The sequence below is a fragment of the Trematomus bernacchii genome, unplaced genomic scaffold, assembly GCF_902827165.1.
Source record: "Trematomus bernacchii unplaced genomic scaffold, fTreBer1.1, whole genome shotgun sequence".
Classification (NCBI taxonomy): domain Eukaryota; kingdom Metazoa; phylum Chordata; class Actinopteri; order Perciformes; family Nototheniidae; genus Trematomus; species Trematomus bernacchii.
In genome coordinates, this window is record NW_022987531.1 from 4175506 (window position 1) to 4201043 (window position 25538).

At 40.6% G+C, this 25538-nt stretch overlaps 1 protein-coding gene across 1 annotated transcript in view; it reads right to left on the reverse strand.

The window, feature by feature from the left end:
- Positions 1–25538, reverse strand: part of slc24a3 (solute carrier family 24 member 3) — a 112065-nt gene that overhangs the window by 18151 nt on the left and 68376 nt on the right. The window contains exons 3-6 of the mRNA XM_034122149.1: positions 5910–5986; positions 2084–2158; positions 1846–1930; positions 325–428 (exon numbers count right to left, since the gene is read on the reverse strand). Of these exons, the coding sequence (XP_033978040.1) occupies positions 325–428; positions 1846–1930; positions 2084–2158; positions 5910–5986 (341 nt within the window). The remainder of the gene's footprint in view (positions 1–324; positions 429–1845; positions 1931–2083; positions 2159–5909; positions 5987–25538) is intronic.

Below are 25538 nucleotides of genomic sequence, written 5' to 3' on the forward strand. Positions count from 1 at the left end.
CTAAGTATCATAAACGTGTGTTTGCCACAGAGCCTATTTTCTGCAATATAGTTGAGGGAGGGTTTGCGATGCTAACTTTGCCAATGCCCCGAAAAAGATGTCATCACTGAACCACTCTATAGTGCAGTGTTTAAAATGCTTCATAAATGTCTGAGTGAATATTGGTAGGACGAATACTAAGTTTGAGAGATAAAGAGCCATAAAAACATTACTGATAAGGTTTTGTGTGTGTGTGTGTGTGTGTGTGTGTGTGTGTGTGTGTGTGTGTGTGTGTGTGTGTGTGTGTGTGTGTGTGTGTGTGTGTGTGTGTGTTTTGGACTGTACCTGTACGGCGAATATGCCACACACTCCAATAATACAGAGGATGTTGAAGACGGCGGAGCCAACGATGGTGCCGACCCCGACGTCACCTTTCGTGATGAAAACTCCTGTAAACACAAATACCCATTACCCACTTCACAAACATTGTGTTCACATTTTGGGGATATAACTTCGCTATGATTGTAAGAAATAACAATCATTTTCAATTGAAGCTTGGGTATTTTCATTGTTATATTTCTGAAATCTCTTCACAAGAAATTCTCTATTTGTTTGTTTTCCTTTTTCTGTGTATACTGTCACATAAAGTTCAAAAATCCTTTGTAATCTTATTTTATCTCTACAACTTTGTGAAACAACATACACATTGCAATAACAAATAATTATCTGGATGTGAAAATGTACAGAATACCAACAATTAATACAAAATACACATAATTATAACAAAAGTAGGCTATTATGAGACCAGATCTTCAAAACGACCACAACATACAACAGTTTACATTTTCTACTTATATTCCAGGTTGAGTTCTGTGGTTCCATACAATGAACAGTAACAGCGCAACGTTGCACATTCACAATTTCCAATCCTTTAAACACTTTTTACCAATGTTTTAATTGTGTCTTAAAGGGGACCTATCATGCAAAATGCACTTTTGTACGTCTTTTATACATGAATATGTGTCCCCGGTGTTCCAGGGAACTCACCAAGTGTCAGAAAACACAACCTTCTCTATTTTCCTCCATACCCAAATCTCTAAAAACGGGGCTGCAACGGATCTGATAAAAACTGATCCAGATTTGAACACTTCAATGACGTCACAGAAGTGGCGCTACGGCTATTGGGCCAACTCCACCAATCAGGAGGAGACAGCCACGGCCATTGCCGTTCGAAAGCGCTGGAGACGCTGTAGTACATATGCCAGGCCTGTAGGTGGTGCTGTTCTCACAGAATCAGCCCTTGCAAAAACAGGGGTAAAAAAGTGCAATTTGAGCGAAATGAGGCATGGCTAAAATGCATGATCTGTTTGGTATTTTGAAGGAAAAAAAAGTATAAATATGCCTTATATAGGTATGGTCCTACACTATATTATTATAATATAGCATGATAGGTCCACTTTAAGATAAGGCTGATATATTTTACTTTATACAGTAAAACCCTTTTAATAGACTTTCCATGACCCTTTAAATGTCATTGGTGACCCAGAGATGAAAAGCATGCTGTAGATATGGCTGTATAAAATATGACTCTTTGATGTGGATGGAAAGATTGAAAAAACGTCATACACAAAAAAAAAGTATATGGTACTTGGTAATCTAATAGTATTAGATATAATAGTATTAGATTACCAACATTCCAACATTTAAAAACACAAGTTCTTCAATAACTACAGTTGCTCTTTCAGAATGTGTTTAATATGGGCTTTTGTGTGTGTGTGTGTGTGTGTGTGTGTGTGTGTGTGTGTGTGTGTGTGTGTGTGTGTGTGTGTGTGTGTGTGTGTGTGTGTGTGTGAGTGTGTTTCTCACCAATGACAGAGGTGAACAATTCAGGTGCAGAACTTCCAGCTGCCATGAAGGTCGCTCCTGCTACATCCTCGCTCAGCTGAAGTCGCTGTTTGTTGAGAGAAGATAAAAGATATATAGAAACAAGAGACAGCCAGAAAAATAAATACATTTCTTCACAGAAATACATGAAAGTGGCTTAAAAGAAGAGTCGTGATGGAAGCTCAATGGTAGTGCAATCATAACCTGAGGGTTTGCTTACCTCACAGAGCTTCTCTAGACAGGGGACAAAGTAGTCGTCACACACCAAGGCCAGGGCATAGAACATGTAGACCGCCTGAAGGGGCCAAACACACACAAACACACATACATAGATATTTAAGAAAGTGAAACCGAACATTGTCCATCTACCTAGAATAACATGTGTGTTTAACTTGTACTTAAACCAAGTGAAAAAAACATCAAATTGAATAAAAAGATGTAGCAAACCGCTAACTCTTATTCAGACGCTGGTTTAGTAAAGTAAAAACAGTATCAAGGGGCTAATATTCAAGGTTCAAGGTTCTTTATTGTCAAACTGACAATATGTGTCCGCCTTGAGAAAAAGAGCTGCACAGAGTATTTTTTCTGAATGTTTTTTGAACGTGTTTGTGGTTAGAAGCCTGAAATAAATGTTTGTGGTTAACACAACCTTAAGAGATTGTTTGTTCTATGTCTTGAAAAACATCAGTAAATACCCCAGTTGTGAATGTCCGAAGATTCTATGACAAAAAAAATGGCGGTAGTTTACAAGTGACTAAATGAATTACATATCATCATCACATGATATCTAATCCAATGGGGAAATCACGCTTTGTGTTTGTGGATGCAATGCTGAGATGAGGCTCTGCCCAATTACCTGACAGCGACTTTCAGCCTCAATTCCCTCTGTTAAAGGGTTAGTTCATTCAAATTGCATATTTATTTTCCACAAAGTCAGAGTCCCTTTAACAGCTTGCCGTTTGGGTTACACAAAATAATCAGGCTACTGTTTGTGTAGAAGCACACTACAGTAATATGAGGCCAATCTGTAGTGTTCATTCTGCAATTCAGATAGATAAAAGCTCTGTGCAACTTGCGCATATGTATTAAACATATTTGAGACAGTTTTAGAATTGCTTCAGAAAATATGTTTTGGTACTTACTATGCAGAGTGTTGACATACATATAGAATAAATAGGTTCAAAAACCAGGCCTCAAAAAAGATTAACGTAATTAAAGGGAATGACACCTCAGTTTGACATGTGGAGCAGTTTTGGTGTCTTTAGAGTCAGTAAGTGTGTCCTTGGATCACATATAAGCCTCTCTTTAACATCTGCCAAACACTTCCGAATTACTCCCCACTGGCACTTGGCTCAGTGGGTGGATTCTCCGAGTGTTGTGTGAGTAAGTTAGTATTAAACACAGGCATTTATGTTTAATTTCCCAGTTGTAAGTGGTATGCAAATTGAATTTACAATGCATTTTCTGTGACTAATAAAATTACTTTTACAACACAATATGGCATTGACCCATCTGTGATGCCACCTGCTTGTCAGAGGCTATACACCTTGACACACACTCATGGCTGTGACATCAGGAGACATTTGGGATTCAGTACCCTCCTACCAATCTTTCAATCGCCAGACGATTACTCTACCTCCTGAGTCACAACCACCATATACAGAATTGTAAAGATGTTTTATCTTTTAGTCAAAGTCTCTTTGATTTGATCACCTACACAAGGTTACATTTTATGTCAATGCTATTTGCTATAACTAACCTCAAAACACCTTTTCCTTTCTTGAAGAATAAAAAGGTCCGGCCACCGCAACGCCATACTAAAATCTGCTGCTCTAAATGTATTGTCTTTAAAATAAATACTGTTCTCTCTCTCTTATTAGTTCCTTATGATGCTACAACTATAACCTGTGTTAGCATTACAAACATTGTATATTTCTTAGGGCTGTCAAGTTAACGCGTTAATAACGCGTTAACGCAAAAAAAAATTAACGCCACTAATTATTTTAACGCGATTAACGCATGTGTATTTTTTGTCCTCGGCCGCCGTAGTTTCAGAGCGCATCGAGTTTAAAATACCATCTACAAGCTGATGCTGACAGCCCCGCTCCTGCTGCCCGCTTGTGGCAGACCACACTTCCACGCTCACCGGCAGGCCCGGACTGGCCATCGGGAGGACCGGGAGGGTGTGTGTATGTGTGGCGCGAGCGAAGCACACCTTACGTGTTGTTGTTAGCATCTGGTGCTAGCTAGCTGAGCTAACGGATATAAGGAGCTGTTTCAATGAAAACAGAGGAGCGACATTTCGCCGACAACTGCGCCGAGCACTTGACTTTATGCAGGTAGCCAGACAGCACACTCAGCACGGATAGTGCCGCAACACAGCTCATACACACAGGCATATATGCCTTGAGCTGCACATAGCTCCAACGATCCTCCACATTCACTCACACACACACACACACACACACACACACACACACACACACACACACACACACACACACACACACACACACACACACACACACACACACACAGTATTGTATGAGAGAGGTTCTAGGTTGAATTGGGGCGAATATTTGTAATGTTCAGAGGTTGTTGTGTTTAATGAGAATATTTGTCATTGTTCAAATGATAATAAACAAACATATAAAGCATAGTTGTCCACTCATATGTTGATAAGAGTATTAAAAACTTGAAAAATATCCCTCTAAGGTACATTTAGAACAGATAAAAAATGTGCGATTAATTTGCGATTAATCGCGATTAACTATGGACAATCATGCGATTAATCGCGATTAAATATTTTAATCGCCTGACAGCCCTAATATTTCTATTTAAATAAGCATTATATTCAATTGGCCGCTGTGGCAACTCAAATTTAGTATTTATTTTATTATATATTATGATAATTAATACATAAAAAACAGCTTTGGAAGTGCTGGCACGTAAAGTTTAAGAATCATCTACAAATACTAAAATGTTATAATGATCGCTAATTGGCACAGTTAACACAAAGATGGCAAATGTACGCTATAGACAGATGCTACAGTACACATGACCATAACAAGATAGCAGTGTTATATGGCTGGAAGAGGGACCACCATTTTACGGCCATAGCCTGAATTTGCAGCTTGATGGATTCCATAGAAAGTATCTAGTATTGATGTTAGCAATATATTAGCAGTGTGTGTGTTAATCATACGTAGCCTCTTAGCTTAGCCCTCTGTACTCAAAGACACTCTAAAGAGTTTGCTGTACATTTTTTAGGTAGATACAGTTCAAACAACCCTGTTTATCACTGGCAAAAGTGAGCATCCCATGATGTACTGATGCACCTTGCTAAATAAGCTAGCATCTGCTTTCTAAAATCAGCAGAGAAAACAAACAAAATGGCTACTCCCATATTTGGATTCACTCCTTAATATATTTTAAATGTTGTTCAACCAGTTATCCAGAGAGAACAGTTCACATGTTGTAGGTTAAATATAAATGTGAGTGCCGTTTTGTCTCTGTCCTTTTTAACTCTGATGAAGACAAAGTATTGTTGGAGCATCAGTCTGTTTGCATTATTTAAAGCCTCAATTCTTTCAGTGTGCTCTTTTTCTCCCTTAAAGACCATAACACATTTAGGAGAGTTTTTAGTTGCAGCTATTGTGCTGAAATACTACAGCTATCAAATCTTGATGATGAACCTCAAACATCCGTTTTGTTTGTATATAAGCTTTAGCATTAGCTGCTAACTTAGCCTTTGTATTGCTAATCCTGCCGGGTCTGAATATTCCCCAGCTGCGCTGTCTCCTGAAAAGTATATGATAATAACTTTCATTTTAATATTTAAGTTAAAGATGGCTCTACAGGATCTCCTAGACATATTTATAATTCAGTGTTATAACAGAGTAACCTGCATTGATATGCTGCTGCATGATCAACCTTAAAGACACACATATTATTTAAAAGCTTTTTCTGCAATCGTTATTGAGCACTGGCCCTTTTCTAAGTATGAAACATGGTATGTACAGTACAGTGCTGCAGGTGATACTCACACAGAGGACGTGCAGGCCCACTGCTCCATCAACACGTTCCTGGTTGGTGAAGTAATCCCTGGGAAACTCATGGATTGCTGCAGAGAAAAATACACACAAACACATTTGCTTAAACACTTAAAAGTAAAAAAAGAAAAATTACTTCATTAATTACATAGTTAAATACTAAATTGCTATTATGAGCACACATTCTTTTGATATAAGACTATAACAATTAATCTTTCCACAGAACCTCAAATATTAGTAATATTTAATTTATTTATTTTACTTGGTTTCCCCATATTTTCACTTCAAATCTTAAGAGGCGCCGGTAGCTCAGGAGGTTTAGCGGTCAACTACTACAGAACCCAGAAAGCACACAAGTGTGCTTATTCATGTTTAATGCTCCCGATAAGCAGAGGGCATCTTGGCCACAGGTGTGTGAATGGTTGTGTGCATGCTAGCTTATGTTCTACAATTTTGAGTGGGCGCTAAAATAAGATTATATGAAAAAGTCAGTTTGCTAAATAATTGTTTACCCGCCAAATTCTAAATTCATAACACGACAAAACTAGTTTGTTTAAGATCTCATAAATCACTTGCATGTTGCACTTAAAAACAAATCTGTTCGGAAGTGATACTTAAATTAGGCCCAAGCACCTGGCATTGAAGCGAATTTTAATAGTGGCCAAACAGTGGTACATCAACTTCCGTGTAAGTCTGTGTTGTCATTGGTTTCCCAAAAAACTTTTTGTCCGTAAATTAGTGGATATTTTATCAGGTACATCAACTACCAAGTACAAACACTTGAATAGCCCTTTTTAAATCATTAGGTCCTCAAAGACTGAGTCGTGACCATAGACTGTTTATATAAAGGTTGTGACCAGACATGACGCTTCCAGGATGGAGAGGATTGGAGGCGGGGCTTAAGGACTCACAAGTGTGCATGCTCTTTGGGCCCAGATCCCCCAGATTTGGGTATTTTTGTATTGGAGAGTCAGGGCCTTTTGGCTTTATGCACCACTGCATTGCACCTTTCATAGGAATAGTCAGGGCCCCGCCTCCAACGCTGTAACCACTTCTCTTTATACATCCATGGTTGAAACCTTTATATATACAGTCTATGGTTGAAACATGTCACAGCTCTTTTGGATCTCAGGTTTACAGAACTGCAACGTAATAACCTGAACCAGATACAGTGATTCACACAGGGCTACATTGACATCACTCCGTCCATCAAACCTGAACTCAACAGTGGGGACACCGTGACTCTATCACTGTGCAACAGCAGCAGCCAATCAAAAAATTCCAAAATATGCCACACATTCATTCATTCACCTCCATCGAGTTCATTCCTGTTGCATATGAGTCTGCATCCCGTCTAAAAATAGCCTGGTGTGATCGTGTGTGTAAGTTGGGATTTGCTTGGCTTGCTCTGTCTGCGAGCATGTGTGTGTACTTTCACGTCGCAGACTGTGTTTGTTTGCTGTGTGTGTTTGCGCTTGTGTAACGCGAAAGGCAACCCAATGTGCAGTGACATTCTCTCTCTACAGCCAAGAGCTTGTGAGTCAGGCGGCTTGAGCTCCAGCGCGGCCTGTGTGGCCCAAACACAACACGGGCCTGTCCGTTCATAGGAAGTGACAGCAGCACGGAGAGAGAGGGAGGGGGGGGGGGGGAGAGAGAGAGAGAGAGATAGAAACGAGTGGCAGGAAGGGAAACAAAAAAGAGGCACCATAAAGAATCTCACATGATGTAGAGCTAGAAAAAACATCAATAAAAGCTTCAAAAATAAATCCATTTGTAAAATGGACCTTTAAAGATGACATATTATGCTCACTTTCAGGTTAATATTTGTATTTTGTGCCTCTACTGTGGGTGTTTACATGGTTTAATGTTTAAAAATGTTTTATTTTTCTCATACTGCATGTGCTGCAGCACCTCTTTTCACCCTCTGTCTGAAACCAGAGCTCATTCTTCTATGATTGGTCAACCACTTAGATATGTCCCGCCCCTTAGCCTATCACGCAAAATGTGTTGGATTGCCAGCCAATAGAAGCACTAGTGTTACATAGTGATGTCACCATGTTACGAAGGTAAACAAAGGAGTCCAATGGAGGCGTTTCAGGCAGGGGGGGGGAATGTGTGGGAGAGAAACTCCCTCTGGGAACACAGACCATTAACAAAACCCATAACACACTACTTTCACACTCGTATTTGATATACTGTCTAAAAAGCAAGAAGCAGTCCTTTATTTGTCTTGGTTGGACATTTCATCATTAAAACACACTAAATCACACAACTGAGAACTTTTCAATCCGTTAACATCCTAAATGTTTTAATTTGTGCTGCCCTCAATTTGCTTTTTCAATTAAAAGGTTTAGATTGCATAGTTGATTAAAAGATAAACACATCTGATGTTAAAGACTTTGACACAAAACTTATTTTGTCAATTCACTTTACAAAAATTCAATTAAGTTAAAATGACCCTAACCCTAACTCTTGCATTATGTCTGCAATTATCTTGTACAATAAAAGTAACAAAAGGCGGATCATGTAGGTTACGGTTCATATTTAGCTTGTTCTATCTTATGGCATAACTGGCTAATATGTTTTGAAATTGAAACAATATGTTAAACCAAAATGCGAACTATGAACGTTATGCTAATTACTGTAAAATTATCAAATAAAGTCAAGATGTTGTTAACTGTGTCGATTGGTGTTTCTCAACCTATTTTTGAATAGTGATATGCACATCATATACTAGCCTAAAACCCCAACATTGCTGTTGTTGCAAAGACAACCAGAGGCCTGTACTACGAAGCCGGTTCAACATACCCTGGATATGTTTGAGTTACCCGGCTTACCTAATCCAAAACAAACGCGCTCTGGCCTAGCGGTCCTACGACGCTGGTTATCAACTCGGTAACTCAAGCCAGGGTTTCTCTGTCCGGCTGAGTGCGCGTTCACATGAAAGGGGCGGGGCTAGCAACATTTGACCAATCACAAACATGGACAAGCCGCGTACTGACAGCGCAGCGTCATACTTCCTGAATGAAAAGTGAACTATAATATTAGACAAATATGAAGAAGTTAAACTTTAAACATCCATGACTTAAACACTTTATCCAGGATAAAAGCCACATAGCTGCACCTGCAAGGTGAATACAGCTGGTAACAGAAAAAGTGTTTGAATGCGTACATTAACAGGTTTATGATATCACTGCCCTGTCCAAGACACGAGTGGATCTGACTTTAATTAGATTTGACTCGAGAGTTTTGTCAACTTAATGTGTTGCTTAAAATAATACTTCTGCATACAGTATGTGACACTGTGAGTGTTGCACGCCAGATACGGCTCAAGAAGCTGACTCAGATAAGGAAATATATGATACATTATGATGTGATATGATATGAATGATAATGGGACACATCGACGTCTGCACTCACAGTGCCGCGGACTGTACGTAATGTTACTTTGATCTGGTTACTTATGTTGTGGCAGATATTTAAGTAAGCTTACTTAACGCTAATGTTATAATAGTCAGATTGCTCTGAAGATGGGAGGGGATATTCTATTAATTTTCAGTTGATTTTTGCCGGCCGTCTTTCCTGCAACGGCAGTTTTTCTGTATTTCCTTTATCCTGTAATATGACTTGATAGCTTTAAACTCTGCACACTGAGCTCTGATTGGTCAGCAGGCGGTGCTTTCACTGAGTTGATCTCTTATCCTGGAACCTAACCTGGGGCCTATACTACGAAGCAGGATTTTCGCTTAGCGAGCTAACTTCCTGGATTTCCGGTCCTACGACGCTGGTTCACTTCTTAGCGGGCTCGATAACTTATTCTGAACGGCTAGCCTCCGGAGCAGGATAGGTTCCAGGATAAAAGCACTGCCTGCTGATCAATCAGAGCTCAGTGTGCGGAGTTTAAAGCGATCAATTCATATGACAGGAGAAAGGAAATACAGTTTAAACTGCCGTTGCAGGAAAGACGGCCGGCCAAAATCAACTGACTGTGTGAACGTGAAAATGAATAGAATATCACCTCCCATCTTCAGAGCAATCTGACTATTATAACATTAGCGTTAAGAAAGCTTACTTAAATATCTGCCACAACATAAGTAACCAGATCAAAGTAACATTACGTAGTCTACAGTCCCAACACTGTGAGTGCAGACGTCGATGTGTCCCATTATCATTCATATCACATGATATCACATCACATAATGTATTATATATTTCCTTATCTGAGTCAGCTTCTTGAGCCGTATCTGGCGTGCAACACTCACAGTGTCACATACTGTATGCAGAAGTATTATTTTAATCAACACATTAAGTTGACGAAACACTCGAGTCAAATGTAATTAAAGTCAGATCCACTCGTGTCTTGGACGGGGCAGTGATATCATAAACCTGTTGATGTACGCATTCAAACACTTTTTCTGTTACCAGCTGTATTCACCTTGCAGGTGCAGCTATGTGGCTTTTATCCTGGATAAAGTGTTTAAGTCATGGATGTTTAAAGTTTAACTTCTTCATATGTCTAATATTATAGTTGACTTTTCATTCAGGAAGTATGACGCGCTGCGCTGTCAGTACGCGGCTTGTCCATGTTTGTGATTGGTCGATTGCTCCAGATGCCACCCATTTTATGTGAACGCGCACCTAACTAGATAGGACACGGCTGGCTTGAGCGATCGAGTTGATAACCAGCGTCGTAGGACAGTTTAGCGAGAGCGTTTTTTTATTTTATTTAGTCAACCGGATAACTCAAAACATATCCAGGATATGTTGAACTAGATTCGTAGTATAGGCCCCAGGTTTGCCGTTCAGCATAAGTTACCATGGAGATCTAGCCCGGTAAGAAGTGAACCAGCGTCGTAGGACCGGAAACCCAGAGTTTTCCCTGAAGTTAGCTCGCTAAGCGAAAATCCGGCTTCGTAGTACAGGCCTCTGGTGTCTTACTATGTGCTTTACTATTTTATTATTTTTATTATAACATTTTATGCTCTTAACCTTTTTTTTTTATTACCATATTTTATTCAATATGCTCCTTAGATATCTTTTTATTTTATTTGTTTTATTATTTTCTCCTTATAGCATTGTGAAGCACCTTGAGATGACATTGTTTTTAAAGTGTGCTATATAAATTAAATGTATTATTATTATTATTATTATTAGATCTGCCAACAACCCTGGACACACTACATGAATTCAAAACAAACTTTCCAAAATGGTAAAATGTCTATCCCATACCACTAAAAGTGTGCTTTAATCAACTTGGGAGACAAATATAGAGGTAGCTCTAGCCACAGATCAACAGTAAAATAGTCTTTACCAGACAAATCACACATAGTGGGAAAGGTACACTTATCAGTTGTACATTTCATATTTCCTTTAATTCTATTTTAGGGGTGAATATTTCAATATACTATATAGTGTGTTTACTGGGAAAGGAGGAAGAGGGAATCAACGCTTAAATGATGCAACATCTGAACGGACTAGCATGTCTCTCTGAGAAGAGGATACATCTGAAGTGGACAGTTAGGAAAACTGGCTTTAGAAATACATGGACTTTAATGGTTTAATGGAACAACCATCCTTGACTCTTCAGTAATCGAACAGACGATTGGAAGCTCCTTGGACTCCAATTAGGTTATTATTGAGCACACTGCATAGTATAGACACATTGTTATGTGACTGACCTTGAGCAAACAGAGACTTGTTTCACCAGCAGATGGTGCTGCCTCTTCTCCATCAGGAGATACAAACTAAATATTTAAAATACCCTAATTTATATAAGTAGTGTTGATAAGAAATAATGGCTCCATAATAAGTTGAATTTACAACAGTGCAAAATCTTGTTTCTATCAAATCTTCTGTCAAACACCTTATGGGTAAATCACAGTCATTAAACTTCCGTATCCATTCACATATTCGCATCGCGTCCGGTGTGAACGCAGCATAAGGCTGCTTCTCACTTCTCTCATTTCCTCGCTCCTCGGTCCTCTGTCTCACCGGAAGTTGATTTGTCTGCGCCATTGAGTAGCGTCCCAGTGCCCTTATTTGTGCCGGAGGACCGAAGGTCGAGGATCGAGGAGCGATAACGGAGGAGCGATAATCGAGGAACCACCAGACCATCCTCCGGTGAAATCCTCAGATACTCGCCCCGCCCCCTTACTGTGTATCGCTCACTGATTGGACGATACAGTGCATGCACTGATCTGATGCTTCTTGACATGAGAGAAGTTTACCAGCGGAGTGAAAATAACACATGAAACTCACGGGAGTCACTCCTCAGTCTATACCGTGTTTTGTTTCAATTAATGTATCATTCAGTTACAAATATGTGATATATCTGAACAACAATGTGGACAAAAATCATTTTTTTCATTTATTGGAAACATTTTCATGATCGCTTTTTTCGTTTTACATTTTCATTTATTGTCATTTCCATTCAGTCAGTCATTAAGTGCTATTTAAAATGTTAATTTGCTACATATCCACACAAACAAACAAAGTGTGCAATCCAATGAATGTTAATCAAATCAAATCAAATCAAATCAAGGTTTATTTAGAAAGCACATTTAAAAGCGATTTTTGGTCGGGCCAAAGTGCTGTACATGTAATAAATGCCACAATCACATAAAAACACATTACTACAATCACAATAAAAGACAATAAATTACAACAGATATATAAAATCTAACTTAATCTAACTGGGTTTTGATAGATAACATATCTCTTTTTCTTCTCTGAATTATTTTATTTCTATTGTGCACTCTAATCAATATTAATCAAACTATTGTTCGTTTATACATTTTAAGAATGGCGTTTATCTTTTTTGAGAATGAGTTCTTATTTTATTTTATTTATTTGGGTCTACAACAGATGATACAAATGTTTGTGTCACTAAATGTGTACTAACAGAGGCGGGGGTGTTTGTGAAAACAACGGGGACAGAGCTGCTGTCAGACGATCAGCTGTGCGGCGTCATCACAAACAGACGTCGCTTCACGTGATGCTCCGGAGGAAAGGACGTCCCATTGCTCTTAAAACTAATTTCCCTGCTTCTTCTCCCTTCTCGTGGTTTCCTTGCATCTCTCCATGCTTCCCTGGTGGGAGGGACTAAGACGCAAGGAAAAGACGCAAGTGAGGGACGCAAGGATTGCATTTAAGAGAAGTGAGATGCAGCCTAGGTCTCTAATCGCTAGAGCTTCGTCGCAGCTGTCAGCTGTGTTAACTCGCGTCATTCATACAAGACGCGCTGGCCAGGGGGCGGGGCTTATCTCAGTGTAAATATTATGGTAGATATAGAAATGTTATTTATTGGGATAAACCCCTTGAGATGCACCATCTCGTTTTCAAGGGGGTCCCGACACAACGGGATATCAACAACTACAACAAAATGAACATATTTTACCGTGATTTAATTGTAATACACGTTTCAAAATGATGCCGAAGTAACAAAATACTGATAACGGTTAGTAAAAACCATGAATTAATGCTTTGTCAAGTGTTCAGACAAAACGGCAGGCGAAAAACCTTTTCAAATGCGTGTTTTCTGAATGGAGATCGGATCGATCAGGCTAAACAAACCTGTATCTGCTCCGTCCACACTCACAACGACATGATACAGACATAAATAAAGCAGCGACTGTATTCCCCATGACACAGATAGTCTGTGGTTTGTACTTGTTTAAAGGGGACCTATCATGCAAAATGCACTTTTGTACGTCTTTTATACATGAATATGTGTCCCCGGTGTTCCAGGGAACTCACCAAGTGTCAGAAAACACAACCCTCTCTATTTTCCTCCATACCCAAATCTCTAAAAAAGGGGCTGCAACGGATCTGATAAAAACTGATCCAGATTTGAACACTGTCCTGACGTCAGGACAGTGGCGCTACGGCTATTGGGCCAACTCCACCAATCAGGAGGAGACAGCCATGGCCATTGCCATTCGAAAGTGCTGGAGATGCTGTAGTACATATGCCAGGCCAGTAGATGGTGCTGTTCTCACTGAATCTGCCCTTGCAAAAAAGTGCAAATTGAGCGAAATGAGGCATGGCTAAAATGCATGATCTGTTTGGTATTTTGAAAACAGAAACGTATAAATATACCTTATATAGGTATGGCCCTACAATATATCATTTAAATATACCATGATAGGTCCACTTTAACTTTTGTCTAGTTTCTGAACAGATATGAGGAGCTGTGAGCTCTGAGGGCTAACAGCTAATGGCTGATGTTTTGGTTTTCTGATTCAACGTCAGTGATGGCAGGCTGAGATCCTCACCTCTGATTGGCTACCGCAAGAACGCGTCACACGAATTTGACGCTCGAGTTGAAAAAATTGAACTCGAGCGGTTGTCTCGGCCCCCTTCAATCGCGCCGCGGCATTCGTGTCAAACACTTCATGCGCGCTTTACATGTAATCGCGCCGCCCCCAAAAATCGCATCCCTTCCGGTGTGAACGCAGCATTATGTATTTTTGCCGCAGCGTAATGTGTTTCCAAAGGAACATTCACAACAAGGCATGGCTGTGCCAATACTAGTGTGACACACACACAAACACAACCCACAGAACATGCATGGAAGACGACAATGAAGTTCAGTATCTCCATTCTCACATCTGACTCATATTGTATGCAAATTCAGTACACAGTACAAATCATACAAAGCCACACTCACACCCCACATTCGCTCACATAGGGCTCTATACATACAGGTGAAAAACTGCTTTAGCCAATACCACAGCCAAAACATCCACAACACCCTGACTGGTTCTTTTAGAGCATCTTTAAGCAGTCTTTGTCTTTTCAGTTCACAGATTAGAGGCTCACTGACTCTGGCCGCTGCAGGTATGGACACAGGCCAAATCTCGTTCTTTTCCCCAACATGGCACAGATGCTCACCTGCTTGGAAATTAACCTGAATCTGTTTTTCATGACCCTTGGGTGCAAAAGCTCACATAAACACAAATAAATACTCGGGATGCGCCAATGCATTGGCAGAACATTGGCATTGGATGATGTTGGCCCTATTTTCTGTAATCGGCACATCGGCATATAATGCGCTGATGGAGGTAGCCGCTCTTTATCTGTTTTGTTGGGCTATGTGTGACCTTGTTCTGTTGCAGATGCCATAATGTAATGACTGACAAAATCTGTAGCTTGTTCGTTGTTTTTGAAGTATACATGAGAGCAACACGTCCTGGTTCTTTCCTTTTACTTCATGGCCACGCCCCTTTTTGGAATAAAACATTCACTGTCATTTGACTGTCTGTCATTGAGATTCTGAGGTTTTTGCCAATCACATGAAAAAAGGAAGAAGACATTTTGTATCTACAAGGAGCATAATTATGATGGTTAGTCAGGCAAACAGTTACACAATGTCAATAGAGATTGATGAAGTTTAAAGCAATAGGGGATCGATGTCAGTGCTGGTGGACGAGTGGCAGGCAGCAGGCTAACACTGAAACTGGTATTTCCTTGGATTGTCAGTGTTTTATATTTAGATGCAGTATCTACAGTACCTACTTTAACATTACAACTGTTTAATCAAATCAAATCAAATCAAGTTTTATTTATATAGCACATTTTTAAACGATTTTTGGTCGAGCCAAAGTGCTGTTTACTTTGACGATTGACGTGATTAGCATCATAATGTAGCTGTGATGAGGTGTTTCCCACAGACTTAAATGCATCGACTGACCAGGTTCCATTGATTACAATCTCCGTCCTCTTTGAGAGTTTTGCCAATTTTGGATCACTTTCCTGGGAAACAAGTTTTGCAACTTCTAAAGTCTGCATTACAGAATCAGAGCAGAATAAACACAGCTCCAAGAAGACGTATGTCAAGACACAAAAACGAACTTTGTAAAATTGCATTGTTCATATTTGGCTGTTTAGGCTAGTTTCGAAGTGCTTTTTTTGGTCAACAGGAATAATTAAAAACTAAGAAATGAACAGAAAACATCATCATAGGTTTGAGTATCTGCATCTGCCAAATTGTTATTCAAAACATTGGTATCAGTATTGGCTGATAAATTTGCAATTGGTACATCCCTAACAAATTATTCTACTTATGTACTACAAACAATGTCCTGCAGAGCTTTCATTCGACACATCATTTCCTTGAGCTCTCAACAATACACCCGCCAAGTGTGAAGTTGATCGGATGAACGGTTGTTGAGACAGACATACAAACAGAAAGTCCTTCAGTTTAGTCAGATACAGGAATATTTACTTAAATAAAATGACCTAAACACATGACACAAACGTAATTCTTTGACCGCTGACCTTCTTGTGCATTTGGTTACATGGCATGAGTGCATGTATGTCACAGGATTTATGTTCCTTTTGCCTTCTGCCACTCTGGATAAAAGCTTCTGGTAAGTGCTTTGAATGTAAATGTCAAAATGCTCCTTTCCTCATTTTAAGCACCACCAGTGATATTTGTGCATCCATCATGATTTAGGATTAAGCGAACTCATACCGAGGACGGTGGATGGACTGGCATTACGTCACCCTCTCATACCGCAGTAATCTTGTTAAATATTCTGTGAAAAAAATGGATGTCAAACAGTGAGTGAAACAAAAGCGTTACATAATCCCCGGATTTAGAAAAAAATCAATATGATTTACAGTAGCTGCTGCATTAAAGCTTTTTCTGGAAATGTATAATCTGAGTTATCTGGTATTTTGTTGGTGTCAGTGCAGTCTGCAGCCTCTCTGAACGGATTTGTAGAGTAGGATGAACACAGCAGAAAGTAAAAAGGATGGGACAGACTGTTGTTAGTCTCTATTAGACCGGTCATGTCTTTAGCCCAGGAATATTATAGGATGTACTCAAAAGCATACACATTAACTCAAAAGCACCTATCTTATCTAAAGTTATTTAAAAATATTTGTAATTCAAAGAGAATAATATGATGCCCAAGCACAACTTAAAGGTGGGGTAGGTAAGTTTGAGAAACCGGCTCGAGATACACTTTTTGTTATATTCCATGGAATGCTCTTAACATCCCGATAGCAATGAATATCTTAAGTGCTTTGACAAAAAATCCATAAAAAAATGTCATCTGTGGAAGCCGTAGTACTGTAAAAAGCACGACCAATCGTTTTAGCCGGCCCGGCTAAAATAACTGGATGGCCTACCTGCCTGTCAGCCTTCCATCTGTGCACAAACTTATCTAGTGCCCTCATTGGTCATGTGCGCGTTCGTGTGTGTTGGAGGAGGGGCTCTGTAAGGAAGTGGCAGATTTTTTCCGGTTGTGTATTTTCAAATTCTAGCGATCTCGAGCTGGTTTCTCCAAAATTACCTACCCCACCTTTAAGTGACTGCACTCCATTATTTAGGTATTCATTATTTAATGTTGGCTTCTAATGATTTGTAGACATTACGACTAGCCCCTTGTACGGTTTATTTTTAAACTGCAATGTAAATTGCCAAATTCACCCCTAATTTCCCATGGTGGAAAGCTCACACAAAAATGACATAAAGTGGATAAGACTATTGTGTTAACAAGCCATCAGCATTTATTCAAAGTCACATTTGTCACTTTAGTTTGTCCGACAATTATTCAATTAACTCCCCTCAAAGAGGCCCTATATTTATTCTTGGGGTTTCCGTTTCCTGTAGTGTATTATATAGGTTTTTGTGCCTGAAACGCCTCCATTGGACTCCTTTGTTTACTTCTGTAACATAGTGACATCACTATGTAACACTGGCCCTTTTATTGGCCAGCGCTCCAACACATTGTACAGGACATTTCTAAGAGGTTGACCAATCACAACAGAGCCGGTCAGCTAACCAATCAGTGCAAAAATAAAGAGCTTTTTGAAAATTAAAGCATGGAGACTTGTCACAGTAGAGGCACTACATACAAATATTGACCTGAAAATGAGCAGAAATCGTCCTCTTTAACTGATTTCCCTGGCAGCTAAATACCTCCGTGCTGCAGAGACATGCGGCGGCTTACAACCATTTAATTGAATGTGTGAATGGGAGAGCGGGGTTGATCACCCTATCTAACACAATCCGCTTCTTATTCTACTTATGGATGATGCATGTTCGTGTACCTGTGTTGTAATTCACTTAATTTGTTTTTCTTCATGGACCTCTGGCTTTTGTATGAGCCTTAATTGACTCTGGTATTCTTTGACAATTTTTCATGGGCATTTACACATTTCACATGGCCATTTTTTGAGAGGTTCAAAGAAATGTGAATTTTTAGGCAACACAGGTAAATAGTTGCACATTGGTAAAATAAAAAATAAAATGTTTACTTAGCCGTGCACATAGTTTTTGATTAACTTATCCAAAGTCAACTAAGGACTATTTCAGATATGGAAACAAGTTTTAAGTAAATCTATCATGCCTATCATAGTGTACGCTAACGTCCATTCAGTATATTGTATATTCAATACAGATATTCTAAAGATCTACATCTTCACTGTCAATATGTAAATATTTTACTATTTTACTGTACTACAATTGATCTCCTTTTTATTTCATGTGCAATGTCTTGTTCACACACTGCACTGAAGAAAGAAAATTCCAAATTTAGGATCACTAAAGTATATCTAATTAGATTTTTATTTTTTATTTTGTTGAACTAGTCCTTTTTATTTGATATACGACTTATAGCGACTCCAAAGGTCATGAAGCACCGTATAGCTTGGCTTAAATACTTTTTTAATTAAATACTCTAAATAATGCACAATAAATGACTGCTGCTTGGTTATGAGAACGACACCAACGTGAGGCTTTAGCCACGCGCAAATCCCCAAGCTGTGTGAGATCAATGTGGATTGACCAGGGCGGAGAAGTACGGCACTTCACTCCTCTACGGGTAGAGGAACAACATTTGACCCCCTCAACCCGGGTCACTGCCACCCCCAGCACTTGCGTAATGCCACGAGCATTGCATAAGAGCTGCGCGGATCCAATAGAAACAGAGACAAACAGGATAATAATAATGTAGGATAATACTTTAAGTGTGAATCTATACTGCCTGAATCTGCTTTGTGGTTTTGACTTTCTTTGGTTCATTTGTCCTGTCTTTAATTCAGCTCAGATTTTATTTCTGCTTTTTTAAACTGTAGTATGTGCTCATGTGTTTCAGTGTTGGTGTGTAGGCTACTGCTAAATATGCTGAATGAAAGGCAGCATTTCCTATCGATACAATCTCAGAGCAGAGGACACATTTCTGATATTAAATATCTTGGTTCCTGCTTTTCTAAGATCACATTGTTACATAAAACACTAAAGTAAAAAAAACCGATTGTTTTCCTATTATGTTATGTATTTATTTGTGTTGCATTTGATATTGAGGTAATCCAAAAGTAACAGACAGTAATCAGATTACATTACTTTTATATTTATATACTCAAATTAGGTTACTGATTACATTTATTTTACAGGTAAATAGTAAATGTAACGCAATACATTATTAAAGTAACTCTCACAACCCTGGCTCTACTACTTACTGACACTGTGTTTTGAACCTCACGCACGCACGCACGCACGCACGCACGCACGCACGCACGCACGCACGCACGCACGCACGCACGCACACACACACACACAGCAGCATGTGGTTGCATTTATTTTCTGCCACAAGTGCTTAGGGTAAGTGGGTGGTATTACCTAACACATCGGACATTCATCAGCGGGAAAAAAGTGTAGAAATTAGAGAAAATGAGGGTGAAGCACGAAGAGAGGTTGTCTCTCTACACAACATGTTCCTGTACAGCACCTACCAGCATCATTGTGGAATAAATACAAATAAACTCTATAATGGATCGTGCCATCTACAGCAATGTGCAAATGTGCAGAAAAAAGGAATCCATTGAAATTACTTTGAAAGGAAACAAGAGGAGGAGAACAGAGAACTGTGGAGGTTGAGCTGCCCTCTGCTCTGTTCCTCAATAAACTGTTCCAATGCCTCTACTGGGACATGTCTCCATGCTTTAATGTTCAAAAAGCCCTTTATTTGTCTCATACTGCCTGTGCTGCAGCACCTCTTTTCACCCTCTGTCTGAAACCAGACAGAGGGTGCTCTGATTGGTTGGCTGGCCTGCTATGTTGTGATTGGTCAATAGCTTAGAGATATCCTTCCCCTCACGTACAATGCGCTAGCCAATAAAAGCGTGAGTGTTACATAGTGATGTCATAAAGAAAATCTGGACATATTTTAATTTAGATAAAGAAGCTTCTTATGTCAACACGTGTAATAGAATAGATACTATACCATTTTCGTTAAGCATAAATAACCTCCAAATAGCACTTTGCATTAGGGTTAGCTGCCTCTCTCTGCACATGTTTTAATAATTAAAAACAATCAAAGCACTCCAGGCTCCCAGGCTGTGTCAACATGTGAACACTGCCCATGAATATTTATAATTTCCCCTCCCAGTAGAACATTTCTGGGACCAGAGGCACCCATTAAGACCGCCATTAGATTAGCTTTAATTAATGCTCCAGTCCGACATATTTGTTGGTCATTGTCTTTAGCATCACATGCTCATGACCTGATGATCATGATATGTAAATAATCCTATTAGAGCATGCTCTGCATCGGTTTAGGGAGCACATACCTTCAGATCAAATATCATGAGAAAAGATCAATACATTTTGTAAGATGGAATCCCTGCTCCACCTGGTGGATCGATAAACCATTGCAAACATTGTGACAGGGCTGTTACAAAGTCAGACATGCATAGGGAGGGTATTGTTAAAAACAAAATTTTAAGAACAAAGATTTGGGATCTCTGTATTTAGCCAATGCCAAAAAACATAATAATTCTTCATCCAACAGTTTTTGTCCATAATAGATAAGTATGTTGACGTTCCCTGCTAGGCTAGCTATTGGCTACACTGATAAAAACGATAAATTACTAATCATTTTCTTTTACTCAAAATCTCTCCTTTTATTTAATGTGTTACTTGAATTTGCAAGTAATTTTGTATCTTCATTTTGATAAGTACATTTAAATCATAGCACCAAGTAAATGTTAACTAAAGTAATGGGTTGACCTACAACCTGTGAAAAGCTAGTAAAATGTACCTGGGCAATGTGAGTAAAGGTGGGCGATTTCAGACGGTTCCAGTTGAAGAGAAGAAAGCATGGACCCTCGTCTAATATGAATACTCGTGGATTTTGAATCATGTAAGTATATTGTTGTACTTTATTAACTCTGTACATCCCCGTTAGCTTGTCAGCTTAATGTGGATATCAAACAAACGTTAGCTAACGTCAGTGTTTCAGCTTAGCAATCTATCTAGTTAACATGCTAGCTAATTTAGCCTGCTGTCATGGACGAGACACACACAACATGTAATACTTAGTTGCTTAGTAGTTGCTTCAAATTAGTTAACAGCTGGCGAAATTCACCGTTTTGAATAAAACATGTGGCAGTGGGGCACTAGTAGTTCAGAAGAGTTTTTTTGTTGGTGGTGTTAGCGCTACATTTTCAAATGCTGCTCGGTAGTAAAGCAGTGTGTCGCCAAACTGAGTTGTCCTTTACTGTGGGAGTCAAGTCAGTTCACTCACATGCATCCGACTGTGTGTGATGCACATGTGTGCTTTTATTTCCTGTGTACACTGAGACAGATAGCGGCACCAGATTCCTAAAAAAAGGGTCACATTAATTGCCATGGACGCTGCTCTGTGTAAACTGCCTGTGATAAGGCCTGTTTCACTGCAGCCTAAAGAAGGCGAGGGGTGATCCAGGAAGACTACCGTTGAACTGTTGGTGCCTCCTTCTGTAGCGCGTTAAATTGAAGTTAAGGTATAATCTTTGTCTCCAGTATCTTTCTGTACTTACAGTTATGTGTGTTCGCTACAATAATTGACATGTCTGTTAAACAGCACCACGTTGAAGTTAGACGGAAGCCGTCCTCCCGCCTGATGGAGCTTCTGGAAGAGTCTGCAGAGGAGCTGATTAAAGAGAACCAGGTAAATGTATATAGGTTCAAGGTTCAAGGTTCTTTATTGTCAATCTGACATAGCTACAGAGTAATTATGCAGTTGAAAATCTTATGTCACAGGCTTCTCCAACAATGCAACATAATAACATAACATAATAACAATAAGAGCAAGAGCAATACAAAAATAATAATAGTTATAAAAATGAAATAAAGTTATGATGTGGAATAGTGCAGTATGAGTCTATATACAAGTTATTGGAATGATATATATATATTAGGTATTAGATACATACTACTGAGTAGCAGTTGAATGTTTGAAGTTGTTTCAACAGTTCAATTTTTTAACAGTCTCACTGCCCGCGGGAAGAAACTGTCTCCGAATCTTCTTGTCCTTGCCAGGATGCTGCGGTAACGTCTGCCAGACGGCAACAGAAAGAACAGTTTGTGGCTGGGGTGATGGGGGTCTTTGATAATCCGTAGTGATTTCTTCCTGAGCCGCTGGGAGTAAAGGTCCTCCATGGATGGCAGCTCCGTCCTGGTGATGTGCTGTGCAGTTTTCACCACCCTCTGTAAAGCCTTACGATCGAGGTCGGTGCAGCTGCCGTACCAGGCCGTCATGCTGCCAGTGAGGATACTCTCTATCGTGCACCTGTAGAAGTTGCAGAGTATCCTGGAATCCATTTTGAACCTCCTCAACCTGCGGAGGAAGAAGAGCCGCTGTCGAGCTTTCTTAGTGATGGTGGTGGTGTGAAGAGACCATGTCAGGTCCTCAGTGATGTGGACCCCAAGGAACCTGAAGCTTTTGACTCTCTCCACCGTAGTCCCATTGATGGCGATGGGGGCGTGTCCCTCTCCCTGCTGCTTCCTGTAGTCCACAATCAGCTCCTTTGTTTTGCTGATGTTGAGATGGAGGTTGTTCTCCTGGCACCAAGATGTCAGGTTTTCGACCTCCTCTCTGTATGCCGTCTCGTCATCGTCTGTGATCTGGCCGATGACGGTCGTGTCATCAGCAAACTTCACGATGGTGTTGGAGCTGTGTGTGGCCACGCAGTCGTGGGTGAACAGGGAGTAGAGGAGAGGGCTGAGCACGCAGCCTTGAGGGGCACCGGTGTTGAGAATCAGGGTGGAGGATGTGATATTTCCCACCCGCACTGCCTGGGGTCTGCCCGTCAGGAGGTTCAGGATCCAGTCGCAGAGGGCGCTGTTGAGTCCGAGGTCTCTGAGCTTGATGGCCAGCTTGGAGGGCACAATGGTGTTGAATGCTGAACTGTAGTCAATGAACAGCATTCTCACATATGTGTTCCTCTTCTTCGGGTCCAGGTGTGAGAGGGCAGTGTGGAGGGTGAGGGCTATGGCGTCGTCTGTGGACCTGTTTGCTCTGTAGGCAAACTGCAGGGGGTCCAGAGATTCAGGGAGGGAGGAGGTGATGAATAATTTGACTAACCGCTCAAAGCACTTCATTATGATGGAGGTGAGTGCTACTGGGCGGTAGTCGTTGGGGCAGGTGATGATTGTCTTTTTGGGGACAGGAATGATGGTGGAGTGTTTAAGACATGTGGGGACTACAGACTGCAGCAGGGACCTGTTGAAGATGTCTGTGAACACCTCTGCCAGCTGAACTGCACACACCCTGAGAACACGGCCAGGGATGCCATCAGGTCCAGGAGCCTTGTGTGGGTTAACCCTTTTAAAGGATTTACACACATCTGCCCTATTTAAAACAAAAGGGCAGTGTAGCTCCTGGTCCCTCTGTACCTCCACAGCCTGGCTGCTCTCAAAGCGTGCAAAAAAAACTGTTTAGCTCATCTGGGAGAGATGCGCACGCAGACACTCCCGCAGCACCCCCCGCTGCTCCTTTGTAGTCAGTCATTGTCCTTAGTCCCGCCCACATATTCCTAGTGTTACAGCCTTTGAAGTCAGATTCCACCTTCTCTTTGTACTGTCTCTTTGCATTTTTTATTGCTCTCCGGAGATCATACCTAGACTTCCTGTACTCCTCCAAATCTCCCGCTGTGTGCGCGAGAGTGCGCGCTTTCAGTTTGCCGCGCACCTCACCGTTTACCCAGGGCTTTTGATTTGGGAATGTCCGTACAGAAACCTTCGGTACCACGTCATCGATGCATTTCCCAATGTAGCAGATGACAGTGTCCGTGTGTGTGTTGATGTTATTGTCCTCAAACACACTCCAATCCGTAGATGCAAAGCAATCCTGCAGTGCTGAATCTGACTCCTCGCTCCATCGTTGTACTGTCCTTGTTATCGGTCTGTCCCTTTTAAGTTTCTGCTTGTAAGCAGGCAACAACAGTAGTGAGATATGGTCTGATTTGCCGAAGGGAGGGCGAGGGAGAGCCTTATATCCATTCCGGAAAGGGGAATAAACATGGTCCAGTATGTTTCCCCCGCGCGTCGGGAAGTTGATGTGTTGGTAATATTTTGGCAAAACCTTCTTCATGTTGGCGGTGTTGAAATCTCCGGCCACAACGAACGCCGCATCTGGCCGTGAAGTCTCGGTTTTATCAATAAACCCAAACAGCTGATCGAGTGCCGTGTTGTTGTCGGCGAGTGGCTGCGGCGGGATATACACTGCTGTTATCACAACAGATGTGAATTCCCTCGGCAGATGGAAGGCCCGACATGAGATCATGAGGTGCTCTAGCTGTGCGGAACAGTCCGATGAAATAATCTTCACATCTGAGCACCAGTTGTTGTTAGTCATTACACACACACCGCCTCCCTTACTTTTCCCCGAGTTTGCAGTCCGGTCCTGACGAAAAATAGAGAATCCGTCAGGGACAATAGCGGAGTCCGGGATAGCGGGGTTGAGCCAAGTCTCAGTGAGACTTATATAGACTTATATAGTGACGTAACGTAACGTAACGGCTCCGCAGATTGGTCCAAATGGACCAATCCAGGGAGCCATTATGTTACGTCCGCGGAGCCGTTACGTTTGGACCAATCCGCGGACTTCCTCACACACACACACTCGGCGGGACGTTGCGAGGCTCGCAGCTGCCAGGAGTGGGACACTGTGAGCTGGCTCACTGGTGTGGGGTCGGCGAGACAGCGAGACACCGCGGAACTCAGCCTGGGCACACACACAAACTCCCAGGCAGGCTGCAGGTGTGTGTGTGTGTGCCCAGGCTGAGTTCTATGAGAGGCCGTCTAGCTCACAACTCATACTTGGTCTTACAAACAATATCAGAATCTCACATGTACACCACCAGACTCTTTCACACACAGCATCATACCGTCTTTAACGTACTGTCATTCCTTCCTTCATTTACTATCATACTACAACACAGTCTCACGGCATTTCGTGTTATAGTCACGAAATTAATCTATTGATTCGTGTTCACCAACACGATTTCGCCATTTTTTTCGTGTCACACAGAACGATTTTAAAAGCAATGTAAATAATAACAAATTAGAAGGAAAAACACATTAAAAAAAATACAGATTTAACTATTCTGACACAGAACGATTTTAGAAGCAATGTATTTATATTGGTAGTATGTTTCGTGCCTGCACCAAATAATAACAAATTAGAAGGAAAAAAAGATTACATAAAATACAGATTTCAGTATTCTGAGGCTCTGAGCCCCATTTCTTTTCCTCACTGACGGCAAACAAACTCAGACATTATACAATTTAAAATAAAAGGGATAGGGTTAGGCTTAGGGTAAGATATTGAGTAAGAACATGTTTTTATG